This window comes from Dipodomys ordii, unplaced genomic scaffold, assembly GCF_000151885.1.
Source record: "Dipodomys ordii isolate 6190 unplaced genomic scaffold, Dord_2.0 Scaffold4, whole genome shotgun sequence".
In the NCBI taxonomy this organism is placed as follows: domain Eukaryota; kingdom Metazoa; phylum Chordata; class Mammalia; order Rodentia; family Heteromyidae; genus Dipodomys; species Dipodomys ordii.
The window spans coordinates 4,236,949-4,256,361 of NW_012267220.1; the positions used below are offsets into that span (position 1 = coordinate 4,236,949).

The window sequence follows — 19,413 nt, forward strand, 5'->3', positions numbered from 1 at the left end:
AATTCAGGCAATATTTCAATGAAGGAATATATCTGTATTATAAAGTATGTATATGTATATATATAATATATATAGGTGTGTGTATGTATATATTTATGTATGTATTTTTCTACAAGAAATGTACTCATTCCCTTATTCATGTAACTGTAACCCCTCTGAACAGCATCTTTACAATAAAATAAAATTTAAAAAGTTAGAAATAAAAATTTGATTGTAAGAAAGTTACATAAGTAAGGTAATGAGTTACATTTCTTTTTGAAGTATTACCCTTCCTCATTGTCTCCCACTTCCCTCTCCCACTCTCCTACCCCTCCCCGCAAGTGGTAAAGTTCATTTCCAATATAATATCAACTGTATTTTTCTGAACATACTAAACAACAATGATTTTAGCATATGAGTGAACACAAGCACGCAAAAATATTAACACAGGTGGCAAAAGCTGAACTAATTTGAAATGACTACTGGAATTTTGCTACTACTAAATAAACCTATCAGGATATATATTAAGGATCACCGACTTAAAGTTAAGTCACTAGGTACAGTTTAAAATTTGCTTTTTAAGAAAACAAGTGAATGCTTCTTGAGATGGTACAAGAGAGATCTGTGCCTGAATCAATAATTATGTTAATCCTGGTTACGTAGAACTCCGTGCAGAAAGCCTTGCTACTCATTAGCTCATTGCCAATCATTACTGTAATTTCAGCCTCGGCTGCACATCACTTCCTGTCGAAAGGAACATTGATAACACGAGCTAGAAATTCTTCCACACATAGCAGACTGATAGCACGAATTACTCAGCAAAAGAGAAAGCCTCCAGTTGCTTGTGAAGCACTTGCTGCCTAAGAATGATTAAGTGTTTCTGAAGGAAACCACAAATCACAATAATGAATCAGATGAAAATCTCCAGTAAGATACTTAACAACACCAGCTGTCCTCAGCACACAGTCATGTACAATGTAAAATGATGACACCCTAAATAGCTTGTGTCGGCAGCTTTAGCAGACTCTGTCCCAAGTTAGTGCTCTGTTTTGACAAGCGCATCAGAAGGAAAACCTGATGAATCAAAAGAACATCCGTGCAGTGGAATATTCCCAGAAGAGAAAAATTTGTAAACAATGATTTTTTTACATTGGTAACTCATAAGATAATAAAAAGCATCCTAATCACAAACATTTTCTTTCTTTTACCGTAGTTTAAATTGAGTAAACCAGTGGCTTAGGTGTGAAATTTTGATAATTGCAGAAATGATAATTTAGTATTTGGACACCACCATTTTAAACTATTTGAGTTGGTAAACATTTTGACTCAGTTATATTTTTATATTGTTTTCAATATGTCTATATTGAGTTAAATATAGGTGGGATTTTCATTATTATATTGAGAATAGAGCATATATATATATATATATATATATATATATATGGAGAATAGAATTTAGGCTATAGTTAGAGCAATATATGAAGCCATAAATGTCCTCATAATATATAATAGGCTGTAGAACATATAATATATAAAATATATTATAGAATCTGTAAAATCTGTAGAAAAGCCCTGTTTAAATATAAAAATCATATTTTTATATTTAACATATTCATGATTTTTTTTTGGTCAGTCATGGGGCTTGAACTCTGGGCCTGGGCTCTGTTCCTAAGCTCTTCAGCTCAAGGCTAGAACTCTTCCACTTGAGCCACAGTGCAACTTGGAGATAAGAATCTCAGGGAGTTTCCTGCCTGGGCTGGCTTTGAATCATGGTCGTCAGATCTCTACCTCCTGAGTAGCTAGGATTACAGGCGTGAGCCACCGGCTCCTGGCTAATATTCATGACTTTTTAATGACTGAATCAAATTATGTTTGATCACAATCACAGCACAACTAATTAATTAACTAGAATAACCTCTACTTGAAAGAATATGCTTGTTTTAAACTAAATAGGACAATGTATCTACATATGTATCTGTGGATAAACATGTCATTATTTCCACAATGTATAGCTGTAATTGTGAAGAACTATCTCCAATATAGGTATGGTGATCCATGCATGTAAGCCTAGGTACTTAGAAAATGGAGGCATGAGGATCATGAGGTCAGTCTGTAAAAAGTTATCAAGACCCTCTCTCATTCAAAAGAATCACAGTTTGGGGGTTCACAACATTTAAATGGGAGGAGCTCTTGCCTTAAAATGCTGGACTGTAAAACTTTGGGTTCAGTTCTCAGCATTACAAAAAAAGTATGTACTACTCTGTGCAGGGCAAAGACCATGTCAACTAGAAGTTACACTTAGGCACTAATTGGATAGTACAGAAGATTATTTCACTGGAACAAAAAATGGTTTTAAACACTAGTAGATAACATAATACAAGAAATGTCACTAGCATGCAGTATAAAGGGAAACAGATGTCCACTTTTCTTAGATTAAGTTTCATTCAAAATATATTGTTAGGAAGACTGAGTGGTTTGATCATGGATTCATACAATTCCACTCAAAAAAGATCCAAGTGTGAAATGCAAAGAATGTTTAAAAATGGAAGGTATGCAACTTGTTCCCAAGGAAAAATATGCGCTAAGACTTCATATCACATAAATCTAGACGTTTTTAAAAATGTTATAATTATGGTCAATGTAATTAATGGATTATAACTAAGAAATATATGTGTTGAATTCACCCTACTTGGATATCTAAACCACCATTCTTTTTACTTTCTTTGTTCCAAGGAGTCAACCTTGAACTCAGGACCTTTTCCTCCGAGTGGATTTTTGAATTCACGGCTGGCATTCTGGATACTAAGAGTCAGAGTGAAAACTGAAGCAAATGTCTTTATATGTTAAAATTCATTCTATTTTGACAATAGAACAAGATGCCAAATTATTCCTTCTATTGTGTCTTTACTGCAATTAAATGTGGATTCTTTTCAGTTGTTTTCATTTTGCTCAAAATGTTTTATTTTCTAGTCATCTATCTTTTTTTCATGGTGAGGTTTTGATCACTATAAGCATGTATTTAGTAAGGGTGTATAAGTTCAGGGCTATTTTAATGGTCTTATTTTATGTGATATCAATTAAATTAGCTCAATTCATTTGTACTCAATCAGAGGTGTGAAATTTTAAATGATAAGATGGAGACCAAAAACGTACAGAATTGTAGATCTCACCAGTATTTTTAAACACTGTGATAGTTAATACGTAAGGGAGAGAAGACTATTTGTAAAAATTCATCATTATAGCATGTCTGATAGGATCACGATTTTTGATGTCAACATTTAAAATGACTATCATTTCAAATTGTTGAAATTCCAGAGATATTTGGCTATTGTTTCCACAGTTATGTTCAAGTTTTCTAATTCAAACTAAATATATACACATATATTTTCAAGGATGTTTGGAGGGTTTTGGAATCAGATAAGTCTGAATGAACACTCTGGAATAAGTCATTTAAACTTAATGCTTCTTAAGTGATTGTTCCATTGATAGCAAAGCCAGAATCTGATAGTTGCTGACTTTTCCACTGGAAATCCTCCATTAGTTGGGAAGTCTGCCAAAGCCCTACCCTTTCAAGAAGGAGGATGTGAAACTGATTTGAAGCATACGGCATTACATCAACTTTCTCCTGCTTGGCAAAACTACAAATGCATATACACAAAGATTTTAGATTCCTATTAGTAACCCAAGCTTTTGACTCAAGTCCAGCCATGATTCAAAGTGATTGTTACAGATCTGCTTAAAAGTCTCCATTGACTTTTTTGAAACGAAGGATGAGTCTTCTATTATGGAGGAAGCAGATATTGATCCAGAGTTTTAAATTCAGTCTATTCAGTCTACCATCAAGTATATCAAAGGAAAGTTTTAACCAATGCTGGGCCATGGACCATATTAGTTGCATGAAAATGCCCATGTATCACAACTAAAGATAGCTGAGCTCTTTTCATTCTGAAAGGTTTGCTTATCTTTTGTTTATATGTTTCATTTCATTTTATTATTCTATGTTAACTGGAAGGACTCTCTCCTCACTCATTTGTGGGGCTCGATCTCTCTCTCTCTCTCTCTCTCTCTCTCATCAATTGTGGGGCTCAAACTCAGGCCCAGGCCCGGGCCCCCTGTTCCAGAGGTTTTCTCTCAAAGCTAGTGCTACTGATGATTAGAGTCTCATGGACTTTCCTGCCTGGGCTGGCTTCAAATCACAATCCTCAGATCTCAGCCTTCTGAGTAACTAGGATTACAGGTGTGAGCCACCAGTGCCTGGCCTGGAAGGATTCTTGGTACTGTCCTTGAGCTGGGATCCCTGTGTGTTCCACAAGGGACTGTGAAAGGCAAGACAGAGCTTCAGGGAGAGAAGCAGGATATAACATACTATCCTGGGAGTGAGGATTTACGAATGGAAGAGGGTTAAAAGAAACTGGTGCTGGGAAAATCAGGACATCAGTTGTTAGAACACCATTGGAAGGTCAGATCTGAATTAGTATCAGAGACAAATTTACTTACTGCACTTCCTTTTGGACTGAGGCCCTCCAGAACTCTAGAAGTCAGGTAAAAAATGAACGGTAGTAACAATTATTACATGCAGTCTATGTACTGAGCACAGAGTGATGCATTGTATACCACTGGCAATATACATCAGCCTATTAACCAGGAAGAAGGCATACATACAATGGGAATGGGGTGGAGAGGACACAGTTGGAGAAACAGAATATGTTTAGATTGATCTCAAAGTGCTTTTTCAGTACATGCATACAGCATACATACAAAATGAAACTAAGAGAAATTTAGAATAAAAGGAAAATAGTAAACCATGCTTTTTGTCTACAAATGAAATACCTTTTTAAGCATATTACAAATATTGTTTGCTTCCAGGAAAGGAAGGGAGGATAGACTTTTCCTTGTCCACATTTTAGTATATATTGACTATCAAAACTATCATTATTCAAATAAGAATGAGAAGACTCCTGAGTTTTAAAAACATATTTACTGTGTAAGGATCTACCTAGACTTCCTTTAGAATACAGAAGGTGGTAGAAAAAGATTCCTTCTTACAATGAAAAGTCTACAGGTCAAATATATTCTATACAACTTTTGTTTTGTTTTGTTTTGTCGGTCAAGGGGCATGAACTCTGGGCCTGAGTGCTGTTCTTCAGCTCTTCAGCTCAAGGCTAGTGCTCTACCACTTGAGCTACAGCACCACTTCTGTGTTGTTTTTTCTTTGTTAATTTTTCTGGTAGTTTAATGGAGATAAGAGTTTAACAGACTTTCCTGCCCAGGCTGGCTGTGAACCACGATCCTCAGATCTCAGCCTCCTGAGTAGCTAGGATTACAGGCTGAGCCACCAGCACCTGGCTCCTTTCTAACACAGAAAACCTCTCCCTTCACAAGTGTACTGGATAAAGCCCTCATTTCTTCCTTTCTCCTTGATTTGATTATTTGATTTCTCTTTCCTGCACACGACCCTTCTTTGACTCTCCATTCCCCATCAATACTAAGCAATCACTGGCAGCATGCTCCGAACCTAAAATCAAACTAAATCAAATAATAGAATAGTAATAGAACAGATCAAATGTCCCTGAGTCAATTTTTAGCAATTTCTGCTTGAGTTTACTTCTAAGGTGTGGTCTTTTGCTTTTGCCTGAGATGTCCTCTAAACACTGACAATTCTATTTCCACTTCTTGAGTATTTATGATTCCAGACATTCACTACGATGTCGGGTTTGTAGATAGGGTCTCACTAGCCTCCCATTCTTCATACTCTCGGCCCCCAAGGGTTGGCTTTCCTGTTTCATCCACCGAGTAACACAATCTCTTAATCTTTGATAGGATGTTATCATTGTTTTCTTCCTAGGCTATAATTTATAATTTTTTCTTTTCCTGTTATGCCAGGAATACAACTCTGGGATTGTTCATTTCAGTCATCTTATTTTTGTAACTCTCTCAAGCGCTGTAGAATAGACATTTTTCTTAATAATTCCTTTAATTTTACATCTCTCTTACTCCCATTATACCAAGACCCACAAGTGTTCTTCCTATTTTATTAGCTGTTTATTAGCATTTTTATCTCTCTTTAGATGAAAAGCTGACAAATTTCAGCATTTTCCGTTTTCAGAAAGAACTTAGGAGATCTATGTTGTGCTCAGTATTAGGATTTGATGAATGGAAATATACTTAGAACGATTACAATCCTTAAAACCCATTCTGACAATATTCTAAAATTTCAGTATGATCTGTGAATATAAAATAAGCATAACACACTACAATTTCTGGCATTGAGATTAATATTAGAATTATATAATGACATATAGAGGTGGGTCATTTTAGTTTTGCATTAAAGTTATAGAGACCTAACCATAGAGTGATAGTTATTTTGTTCTAAATGACTAAATGGGGAATTGAGTTAGTTCATACCTCTTAATGGAAAATTGTAATCTTACAAAACCAGAATATCAAAATTTCCATTTGAGTTCAGCAGATTCATACAAAGTGAATAAAGGTTAGGCTGACATTACAGTCTTTTCTTAAACGTTAAAATATAGCATATCTTTCTTCTTTTTTCCCCCTTCTATTCTAGTACTACAGAGCTGGATATTAGAACTAGAGGACCTTTGAATAACACAGGTGTTCTATGAATTTTATTTCAAAATTGATTATCTGAAGATCCCCAAGCTTATAAAATTAATATTTTCTTGAGTTCCCAATGGTTCAAATCCAAATAAAATTCTTCAAAGATGCCCCTCACCCCTCAAGTTTGCACATTTTACATGTTCAAGAATTTCTTTTTGGTCTTGTTCTTTCCTGTATCTGTCCTTACTTGTAGTGAAAATGGTAGTCACTTCACCTCTCTGTCCAGTGGGATCCACAGACAGATGGGTGGATAACATCTCTCCTCTAGTGGAGGACATGTCCCCAGCACATTCCATGAGATAAGAATCCCAAATATAACATCAAAATCTCCGTGGAAGCTTGCACCCCCCCCATTTGCCCATTCAGTGACCCATCAGCTTAAGCACAGTGACTGGCTTAGAGATCTGCACCTTCCCAGTTCATTTCTAACACTTCCCAGTCCTGCTTTTAATTTTATGGTGCAGAAACAAACAAGACACCAATCCTGACATATATGTCGTCACATAAACAGGCTTCCAATTCAGGGTCATTTCCAATGACTAAAGTAGATAAAGTCAAAGGTAGCAAAAGAGAGGCTAAGATCCAGGAAACACAGACAGAACGTATCTGCAGTGAAGTCCCTATATTTGGATGATTTTACATACCTATCTTACTGAATCTAAAATGTGCTGTTTCCCAAATACATCCTAGTCATATTTTCCCTCATGGTTCCCCCTCTGTTAGGTCAACATTTCTCCCAAGATCCCAGTGGACTGGGATAAAACTCTCATTCTTGCCTCTCCCATTTGCAAGTGAAACTCATTTTCATTCCTCTTTTGAGCGAAGCCCTCCCACAGTTTAACCGTTACCTTTAGAAAGGATCCCAACCCTATGGTCTCAAGTTTTAAAAGTTTTGAGCATGGCTCATCTGTCAGACTTGTCCTCCCTTCTAACTACCTGGACTTTTGTGCCAGGGAAGGATTCACGGGTACATGCCAAGTTGACTTGTACAGTTTCAGGTTGCTCACTGAATCTAGGTATTTCTTGGATATTTGACAGTAGTGCACTTCTTTTCATCCTAGTTACATCCCTGGTGTTACTGACGAATGGAAAGCTGCATTTGCCATTCTGTTCTCCCAATTACCATTTTCCATTCTCTCTCACCTTATCATTTATCACTATTTGAAATTACACTACCATTTATTTCTTCATTGTTGGCCCTCACTGACAAAGTCTAAACGTGAGACAATTAGAAGCTTTCTTTGTTCTTGTAACGTTTTAATCTATCTGCCTATATGAGTAATTGGCTTGTGTTAGTTGTTCAATATGTGCATTTCACAATGAGTGAATTATGAATTAATAGGTTCAGTAGAAAGCTCAAGTAAGATACGAACAAAAGATGAGACAGTGAATTTGATAGCACAGACCTTTCTAATACCTTGTGGAAAAGTATTTTCAATGAGTTAACTGCACAAAATTTGCAAGTTGGCAAATTGAGTAAGTGAAAATCATATAAGGAAAAAAAAAGCCTATTTAAGAGGAAAGCTATATATAGTGAATGGTGAATTGATATACCTACAGATTTCTTAGCAAACTGCTAATGATAAGTAAATAAATATTGTTATTCCTATGATTTAAACCCATTTGTCTTCTTCCTTCTCAATAATTTCTAAGTCGAATTATAACAGAATTAAATTGTGTTTAAAAAATATCCTAGATTCAGAAATAACTTTATTCTACCTACATTTACATCTAGCTACATATCAGTGAACCAAATACTAAAACAGGAATGAAATAACCTACAGAAAAATGATAAAACTTTTATTCTACTCCTGCAAATGAATTAGTTTTTTATATTTTCTCAATAATCTATAAACATATTAAATAATTGTATAACTTGGAGCAATATCAAGGACTAAGGATTGCGTTCATATAATATGTGTTGTTTGAATATGAACATTTATAATATAGGCAAGTTATCTGATTTTAGTGAACTTCCATAATATAGAGCTTTTTTTTTACAACCCTCAGAAAGCTCTAATAAGCTCAAATGAATAGTTCATGCTACAATTTGATGCATGAAAGTTAACAAAATGCCTGTCTTTAAGAATGGGCATGTGCAATTATTGGTAAGGCTCTAAAATGTGAATGTTAGCAAAGTGTGCATGATCAGGCTTCAGGGGAAAAGTTCTTTAAAATACTTATGCTCTGTCCTGCATTTTTTCACAAAAATAAAAATTGGTATTCCAAGTGTCAAGACTTCATCACATAACCATCATTATTTTTCTACTATTATCTCTCTCTTCTCTCTCTCTCTCTCTCTCTCTCTCTCTCTCTCTCTCTCTCTCTCTCTCTCTCTATTTTGTGGGTCATGGGGCTTGAACTTTGGGCCTGGGTTCTTTCCTTCAGCTCTTCAGCTCAAGGTAAGTGCTCTACTACTTGAGCCATAGCGCCACTTCTGGTTTCCTGGTGGTTTGTGGGAAATAAGAGTCTCACAGACTTTCCTTCCCCAGCTGGCTCTGAACTGCGATCCTCAGATCTCAGCCTCTTGAGTAGCTAGGATTACAAGAGTGAGCCACTGACGCCAGGCTCCCAAATTTTTGAGTCTCAGTATTTTTTCAATTGTTTAGATGATGCACTTTACTCTTAAATATCTTTAAAATGTTGGTACCTGAACAGAGTTAATTTTTTTCTAGTTTAATATAAAAAGGTGACTGATACTTTTTCTTGAGTGATCTTTTGTGTGGAGATTCCCAGTCTTTTATATAGTGATCCTTTCTGTGAAGATTCCCTGTCTTTCATATATTCTGCAGCTCTATGTTTCTTAGACCTTCACCACCAATTTCCTCCTATTATTAGACTGTAACTGGAAAATGGTGGAGAAAATAGTCCCATCTAGTTCTTAATCATCTGGACTCTGAAATAACAACCATCTTTCTATTCTGTTTGGAAAGGGGAAAACTTATAACTAATAATAATAATGAAAAGAAATCCTTGGAGGAGCTTCTGAAAATTCTAGGACAAGGCCTAACAGAAACCTTCTCACAACCAAACCCTGAAAAGTGGGGAATAGGATATTTTCTTGTATGATGCTTATATTTGTCTGCAGATAAATATCAATGAGTATAAATTACATATTCAGATAACAATGTGAACACAGACATACATACGAAACCAATGAGCTTCATATTTGAAATGAAATAGTCCTACAGAAAATATTTCAAGATATTTTAGAGAAATCAAAATAAAATATCAGATAAGGCAGGAAACTAGGACAAAGAATGAGTATTCAAACTGTAATATAGCAGCATATGATTCTGATTGTTTATCTACATTAGTCACAGGTAAGATGAAAGGCTTCCTACGATGTTTAAAAATTAATTGGCTTCAATCTCTAAAGTCCATCCTCAGAAGTAGTATTCTTTTCTGTCAACATTTGACCAACTATATTTCTTCCAAAATGTTTAATTATTTAATAAAAATTAATAACATAAAGTTTAAATTTAATATTGTAAGTGTCACAACCTCATAACAACTATCACTCAAACTGATTACTGGAAAACAGGGTATTAAGGAGTGATTAATACTAAATTCTCTAAGATGCTAAGAAATAAAATTGATTAATAGGAAAGAGAAAAAAACAAGTACTCATTTGGTAACATGATTATCAAAGAACAGAAACATGAATCACACGAATTAGGTTCATCATAGAACTTACTCATCAAACACTGACTGCTTTGTAAATAATAAATGCCCAAACAATGAGTGAATAAATTATATACATTCTGTGATCACTTGAAAATCTAGCAGTTTTTTCCCCACATTTGGAATCTGCTAATATTATCTTCACATCTGAAAAGAATTGTTGCAGCTCCAAAAAATTATTAATAGAGTTAAATTCCTTTAGTTCCTCTTTTAGTTCTCTCTTTTCCCCTTGATTTACTATGTTCTAATTGGAAGTGATGTCTGGACAGAATTTTTTTCTTATATATATGCATATATATATATATATGTAAAGATACTGTGTAGAGGGTTTACAGTTACATGACCAAGGTAATTAGTTCATTTCCTATTGTGGACAGTATTTTTCTCTATAGCCCTTTGATTGTTAAAGATATACATATTCATTCTTAAAAACTAAAAAGAGAAAATATGACTCTTATCCACAGCTCCAACAGTCTAAATCTCAACAGTATGCTCCATAGGTAGCAGCACAATGAATGGTGAAGTTTGAGGGCATATGTTACAAAGAGTGAAGCATCTGAAAATCACCATGGAAGACACTCAGCAGTGACTTTAAGGATAGTTTTCCAAACAGAAATATATGTATTATCCCACCCTGTCCTATCTCAATCTGCAAAAGCATAGTCCTAATTTTACATAAATATTGCATCTTAAAATGTAAATATATAAATAAATATTAAGTTGTCCTAAAATCATAACAGGAATGAACCAATTTTCTCAAATATGTTGTCAACTGTAACTTAAAAACCCAAATACTAGTGATGAAAATATATCTAATATAAAATAAAGTCACAGTATTATTAATGGATAGAAAATGTTTCCGATATTATATGAAAACAGTAATATGAGAACCTTGACTTGGATATTTGACAGGGAGCTATGTGAGGGAAAGTTGAGAATTTGCAATAAATTTTATATTTCTTACCAAAACAAAATAGTACAATTACCATCTCTGTCTTATTATAAACATGAAAACTAGACATAGAGGATTTAATTCACAAAGAGTCATTCTACTACCAAGAAATAGAACCAGACTTCAAAGCCAGCTTGTCTAGCTTCAAATTACAGAATATTAACCATTATGCTGAAAAACTTCTCAGAAGTGGAATATTTGCCAAAATAAATAAACCATATAAACAAACCCAGAAAATAAGTTGGCAGAATATGTTGCTAGGAATCAAGAGCAAAGATTTTACCAAAGTCTATTGATTAAAACTGTTGAATAAAATCTGTGCTGTTTACTGGAGTCTATTTTTAAAAAATATGCAACATGTTTTGGGGGAATAATAATTGACCACAATATAATCCCTATATGGTTCAGTTATTGCTTTTTTGTATAGAGGTACTGAAGGCTTGAACTCAGGATTTTGGGCTCTAGTTTAGTATTATCACTCAAGGCTAACACTCTACCAAAGTTATTGTTTGAGTTGTTTCTCAGATTAACACTCTAATACTCAATAGAGAATCATCAGAAGTTACAATTTTTAGAAGATAATTCTTAGGGTAAGAAACCAGCACACATCCTTTAGAGACTCTGTCTGCTCGGACAAGATCAGCACAGGTTAAGTTGCGGGAAACAGCCGAGTTGCTGCCACCAGCCAGGGCCACGATAAAGAAGAATCATGTGATGGGTTTTAGGTTAATCAATGGACTGCTCTTTTTTTTTTCAAATGAAGAGAAAATAGACCTCAGTAATAATAAGATTGGCTATATACTTCCAATACAGATTCCATATTGCCACTTTTTTATATTTGAGAAATGTGTTTGTGTTTCATTGTGCAATGCATAATACATAAAGTAAAGCTTATCTTTATCATCTGAACTGACTAAGATGCATGAGCCCAAAATGAGCCCTTCTCAATGAGGAAAGGGTTTATAACTTCCTAAAGAAGACTTCAATTTCAATTTTTTTGGGAAAGACTAAGAATTTCATACTGGGCCAAAAAAACCAAGAAAGAAAGAAAGAAAGAAAGAAAGAAAGAAAGAAAGAAAGGAAGGAAGGAAGAAAGGAAGAAAGCAAGAAAGGAAGAAAGCAAGCAAGAAAGGAAGGAAGGAAGGAAGGAAGGAGAATGAAGGGTAAATAAGGTGATAAACTGTACATGAGGCAATAGGTATTCAGGTACTTTAAAAGAGGGATAGCATTGTTTTAATAGAAGATGAATTAACAATGAAAACCGCTCCTGTCACAAATGTATGCTAACTTAAATATTAAAAAAGGAAATAAAAATTCTGAAATGCTTTAAGAGTGTTCAACAGAGGAGATGAATTTGACCAATGTCTATAATATGCATTTGTGGAGATATAATTATGATTTTTCATAATTTACCTTTGTCAGCATACATTGGTGTTACAAGAGGGTTTCATTATGTTATTTTCATATAAGGATGCAATGTTTCCTGATTGTATTCACTGTTTCATGCTCTCCTTCAGTCCTTTCCTCCTTTGCTTAAACAATTATTCCAGGTAATGAACCCTCTTCATGCAATTACTATACACAAATAAACATAAATTCAAAAGATCATATACTATTGGGATATATATATATATATATATATATATATATATATATATGAGAGCAAACTCTAGAACCATAATGACCAGGTTCGATGTACAAGTCTATTACCTGAATAAGTGTTAACTAAATTCAATGTGTCACAGATTATATATTTGTAAATAATAAATAACTAATAACTGTAACCCACCTCATCTTCTAAGACAGTTGTGACGGCCAATTATGAATATATATGCATATGCTTTAATATGTGCATGTATATATATATATATATATACACAAGTTCTAGTTGTAAAGGAAATAACTATGTTTAGTGTGTTGCTTTTTAGGAACAAGAGTCAAATAATATATATTAATTTATTATTACAGTACTGTGGCAATTTTATACTTTAATTCTGTTCAAAAGTTCTCCCAACCCTTTACAACTTCACTACCAAAAATTCGTGGACACTTAAGTATTTAGAACATTATAAAAGATGTACAAGACGTTATGTCAAAAAACGAACTTTACAACTTTGGCTTGCGGGGTGGGGAGGAGATGGGAGGGCAGGGATGGGAAGGGGAAACAAAGGAGGAGGCAACAATGCTTGATAAGAAATGTACTCATTTCCTTGCTCATGTAATTGTAACCCCTCTGTACAGTATTCTCACAATAAAGAAAACTTATTAATAAAAAATCTATTTATCCACACAATCAAAATTCATTTGATTACAAAAATGAAATATGCATATAAATAACATAGACATGATTTCAGGTCTTCTACCTAGGTAGGTATCTACCTATCTGTCTATTATTCTACCTATATATCATCAAGTAATTAATCTTGAATAAATTACTAGAAAAATTCCTGAGTTTTGGTTTCCATCTGTAAAATGGATATAATGATGTTTAGTATATTGATTGTTGTACAAGGCAAATTAATTAAGGCACTAAGTGAAGAGTTTTACACATATTAAGTATGAAATTCCTACTGGATTTCACTTCCTCAAGAAAGCATAGACTAAATCTTTCTGATACATAAGTAGAAGGAGAATAATTTTACAGTAATCATAAATTCATTTCAATTTAATAAACATTAGTAACTCCATAGGAACTACAACTCTGATTTAATCTTCATATCTTAAATACTACCATAATAGAACAACGCAAGCAGAAATACTCTGCTCATATCACCATGTAATGAAATTTGGATTTTTTCTATCACCAACTACAAAATCCAAAATGTGTAATTAAAATCAGAGTTTTAGGACTTGTGTTCTTTTGCTATCTATTTTTTGTAAGTTCCCTCCCTCTCGGTGTGATGTCTTCTTAGGAGGCCAAGAGTATTTACCTGTTGGCATTGTTGCCAATCTTTGGTGTAAATGGGGGAGAAATTACCCTGACTAGTTCTGTCCTACAATAATGACTTCAACTTTCAGCTATGATGCCAAACATTTTTCTTTTATTCCCAGCAGCATCGATTGGTGCCAGACACACTGATCTAGAAATAGTGTTAATTATTTGCAGCTGCACGGGCCTGGGTGAGAGCAGAAAGCATTGGGATCTCACTCACAATAGATTTAAAAAAAACAGGGGGAAAAAAAGCTTTGCCTTTCTGATTTTGTAAAACATCCCCCCCCCCACATACAAGATAACAATATAAGCAACAGATCATATGTAAAGTCTGAGAATTCCATCATAGATTTTATAATAAACTATCAAACTAGATGGTCATTTTACTCTATGGGAAAATATGGTGCATGAAAATCTTCTTTATTGATGAAATTATGTGGTTTAGCTAGTAATGATAATGGTAACAGAAAGTCTGTGCTAAAACATAAATATTGTGCTGCTTTAAGGCCAAATCATTAGAGAAAATCTCATTAGGAGACAAATCCAAATACATGACTTAGATTCTGATGTTCATGGACGGTTCATATTACCCTCTCTGTTGGTAGTAGTGGACAGAGCTAGAATGAAACCTGTAATGGGTCACATAATAGGGATATTTCTGTGATTTTTGGAGGATGATTATTTTTTAAAGCACTGTAACAGAAAAAAAAGCTTGCTGATTATCCAATCTTTTACAAATGCAAGCCAAGGATCTACCTATTTTTTGAAACCAATGTTTTGTGGATTTCTTTTTCTCTATATACTGTGCATTCTTGCATTTAAAGAACTGAATAAAATACTTTAAAACTATTTCAAAGTAAATGTTAGTCACCTCCAATATCTCCTCTCACTTTCCATGCCTATGCACAAGTCATATAGGAAACAATAGATCACATACACATATTGATCTCGGCTAAATATTTCAATGATCAAATACTTGTCAAAACTTGGCTGGGAATGTGGCTTGGTGAGGTGATAGAGTGCTTGTCTAGCATACACACACACACACACACACACACACACACATACACACACACATACACATAGCCCTGGGTCTGATTCTTCAACAGAAAAAGCCCAAAGTGACACTCTGGCTCAACTGGTAGAAGGCTAGCCTTGAACAAAAGAAGCTTAGGGACAGTACCCAGGCCCTGAGTTCAAGCCCCAGGATTGGAAGAAAAAAACACCAAAAAAAAAAAACCACGTAAGCACATAGTGTTCCACACACATATATATTTGGCCTGTATTTAATATATATATATATAATTGGCCTGTAACATTTGAGTCTGTAGTATTGAACAAGACATAGACCTGACCTTCAAGTAATGTCAAGTCAACTGAAGGAGACTGATGTCAGATAAATCATTAGAGAGTAAGTAGTTCAACATTCTATGTTAATGATGAAAATGTGTAATTTCTTCTTTTATTTTTAGCGGGAAACAGCTTAGAGAATCCTCTGTGTAATGCAAGATCTTCCTCACTCCCATAGAAGTAAACACTGCCTCCCATTCCCTTTCTCATTAAGAGGAAATAAAAGGAAGAAAATAGAGTGTTCATTGATATAAGTAGCAATTTCCTGTGTAGATAATGTAAATGATCATGTCAGCCTAGCAAACTCGAAGCCCTGTGTTCAAAACCCTAAGACTACTAATATATATATAGCATAACTACAACATACAATCCTATCTGCAAATGTTGAAGCTCAGATTATTTATGTTGGCTACTTTTATTGATCCAACTTCCTGGCAGCTGACTCCTCTTTGTGTAAGTGTTGTATAAACCTTCACTATGTACAAAAATCCTCAAAGCAAATAAACCATGTCCAGTATTAATCTTAATACCAATGCTTTTCAAAGCAATTATTTGTGTACTGAGTATACACTGAGTGCCAGTTTTTTGATAGTGACTGTCAATCATAGAACAAGACCAAAATCATACTTTCACTAAACACTGATACCTGCCTAGCTAGAGATTATTAGTGCCCTTTAATGTGCCATTCCACTCTTTCCTGAGACAAAGCTTTGACTGGGTTTTTGTTCAGGATGTTTTAGCTCTCTACATTGATTATTGGTATCTGGAATATTAAGTAATATTTCAGTTATTGGTTCTGATAATCTCTACCATGTAGAGAAAGTTTCTGTCTATAGTTAAGTCTTTGTAAGGAGACAGCTTGGTTATTAAAAGAATAGACTTTGGTCACAATAAAGATAGTTAAGAATTACTGTTCTGAATTTCCTCCCTTGACAATTTTGAGTCTAGGTTTTAACAAGTGGCCAAAGGAGTAAGTCTCTGCCACTAACATGATATTAATTTGGAGTTGTTAATTTACTCTTTCCAAGGGGTTACATTTGATGGCAACGTTTACCGGGGATTACAGAACCAGTGATAAAATAAATTTTGCTTTTAAATTAAACACTTTGGCTAACTCTGCCACTTAGGCTAGGATCAAACATGAAGTCATTTGCATCTTCCTCTTACTGATTTCTCAAACTAAACTCTTCGCTCTCCTTCCCACATATATCTAAATATTGGTGTGTGTGTGTGTGTGTGTGTGTGTGTGTGTGTGTACGTGTACGCATGAACATACACTGGTCCTGGGGATTAAACTCAGGGCCCGAGCATTGTCCCTAAGTTGTTGGCTTGTTTTTTTGGTGTTGGGTTTTTTTTTTTTTGGAGGGGTTGGGGTTTCTAAGGCTAACACTGTACTACATCAGCCACAGCTCCACTTCCACCTTTTTGGTGGTTAATAAGAGATAAGAGTCTCACAAACATTCCTGCCAGGCTGGCTTTGAACTTCGAACCTCAGATCTCAGTTTCCGGTTTAGCTAGTATTACAGGCATGAGCTATCAACAGCCAGTAATATTTACTTAAAAGTAAATTAATCAATAAGAATTCTATGTGAAGCAGGAGCCCTTTGGGATCATAACAAATTAAGCTGAAAAAAACATTTGTGGCCTAGAGGTTTCTGTTCCTTTGTAAAGGAAATTAAGATTGATGGGGTAAATTACTGATAACTGTTTTATCTGGTTTTGTACCTTCCCCATATACACTGACTTTATGGAAATGTGATAGCTAAGATGTCATTCTTTCTTCGCATTTCAAACTAGACTGTTGTTCTCCTGCTCCTGTGTTTCTTTCCTTTACTTCTACAACTACACTGATAGTGTGTTATGATTCTTTCTCTCCCATTACTACATATCTCCCGTGGTACTGGGTATCTGCCCTTGTAGATACGAAGTTACAGGATAAAGACCTTTTCCAATGTGGAATTCAGCATGTAAACCAGAGGAAAATTAATTTTCTTTCTTAACTTTACTTCTATCTATTCCCTAAATTGAAATGTTTTCTACTTTCTAGCAATTGATAGGTTTTTTTTTTTTTTGCTTAATGCAATTTTTCTCCACTTCTCGGTGAATTTTGATGATAGAAGTTTTATGCCAGTTCAAAAGCAATGCAATTATCCTCCAAGAATACACAAGTAGCAATATTTTCTTGTTAATTTGATTTTTAAAGGAATGGTTCACCGAAGAGAATTCCTGTATATGTCATACAGGAAATGAATGCATCTCTATGCTTCAGCCGATTCCCAAGTGACTGCATTGAGCATAGCTTATTCCAGTCCTCAATAAACAGCACCAAACTGCATTATCAAGTTCTAAATTACTCTTCCTTCTCAAAGCAGACCTGGCCATCCAAAACAATGGTAGTTGTGAAACATGCTCAATATCCTTCCTTCTTCTGCAGGAATTTTACTCCAGACTTCTGAGAATAAATTGAGGGAATCTGTTTGGATTTCCTCCATTTAGATTTCCTGCATTTTCCTTCAGTTGAAATAAGAACTTCCTAATGCAGAAATTCTTAATGTTCCAGTTCAATTCTTTATGCTGTGGCTTTCAATGCTTGTAATGTGATCAATATAAACTAATTTTCCTTCTTTAACTATATTTCCAAATCCTCCCTGAAACAGAGAAACTTGACTAGCCATAAACAAGGATATCTGGAGGTACAGAAGTTTCATTTACCCTTTTAACTTGTCAAAGCACAAATAGCCAAATATATAACAGTTTTAATCCAAGCATTGCAAGTCTATTTTATTTAATAATATATGCCTGAAATCCTATAATCCACAGGAATTCTGACTGATAACAATATTTAGCCCAAGTGAATCACAATTATGTTATCCAAGCTTCTGAAATTGTTTCAACAAAACTCTGCATAAAAGATTGGCAGGCACTGCCAAATATTTATATTGTACCATGATTTCTGGCAAGAAGTACTGTTCAATTGGTAGGATTTAATTTAACCGTGTTTACCTGTGTGTAAGCCTCCGATGACTAACGCAGACTGCAGTCTGAGAGTCTTGAGTAATGCACATTTTATGGCGACTACATTTCATTTTCAAGCATGGATCTTTAGCTGGATCTAAAGCTAGAGAAAGAAAGGGAAAGGGGAAGAGGGAGGGAGGAAGCAGGAAAGAGAAGAGGAAATATTAAGATAAAAATCTGTAAAATTGAGGGCTCTAACCTAAACAAATATAATCGCAGCAAATAATTTGATAGTATTTTAACTGCGAACTCTGGTCACACTTCCTATATTAGAATGTATCTCAGACAGTGGGTAACAGAGAATCCCAGTTTCTCCCAATCCATTGAGCAGTGGAACTACACTTATCCAGAGAATGAGCAAGTAGAAAATCACCCAGAAATGTTAGCGTTATGAAACTCTGCAATAATGACTACCGTCCAAGCAATGAAGGCAGAGAAAGGTTAGCGTGTGTTAGTAACTAGAGTGTTTTATGTCAGCAAACAATTAGAATTTGTACTTCGGCTTTCCTTAAACAGCTGCTGGTAGCAAGAGAAAAAGAACAGAAACCCAGAGGGAGTCAGTGGACATTTGTGAGTCTCTGGATGACCTTGAAAATTCGGAGGCTGGCGCTGGGGATGGGCTGAATGCATCATGCTTGCAACTGAGATGCAGTGCTTTCTTTTTTAGATTGTTAAAACATAACAATGGAACCAAAATTTCTTCATACAACCTGTAGTGGTAGCTATCAAGACCAAACATTTATGATATGTTACTTTTTTGGTAAACCGTTTACTGACAGTACATACAATATATGTTTTATTCATCAAGGGCATACAATCTATGGTTGTTGAACATGTTCACTATTGTGAAACTAACAAACTAACATCACATTTTTTATTA

The 19,413-nt window shown here is 34.7% G+C and overlaps 1 protein-coding gene across 9 annotated transcripts in view; it reads right to left on the reverse strand.

Annotated features, from left to right (window-relative positions):
* Positions 1 to 19,413, reverse strand: part of Spock3 (sparc/osteonectin, cwcv and kazal-like domains proteoglycan (testican) 3) — a 244,174-nt gene that overhangs the window by 88,363 nt on the left and 136,398 nt on the right. For 6 of the 9 annotated variants that reach the window (XM_013024655.1, XM_013024663.1, XM_013024631.1 and 3 more), the window contains one exon: positions 18,522 to 18,636. The exons of the other annotated variants lie outside the window; for them this stretch is intronic. In XM_013024655.1, the coding sequence (XP_012880109.1) occupies positions 18,522 to 18,636 (115 nt within the window). The remainder of the gene's footprint in view (positions 1 to 18,521; positions 18,637 to 19,413) is intronic. 9 annotated transcript variants of the gene reach the window in all.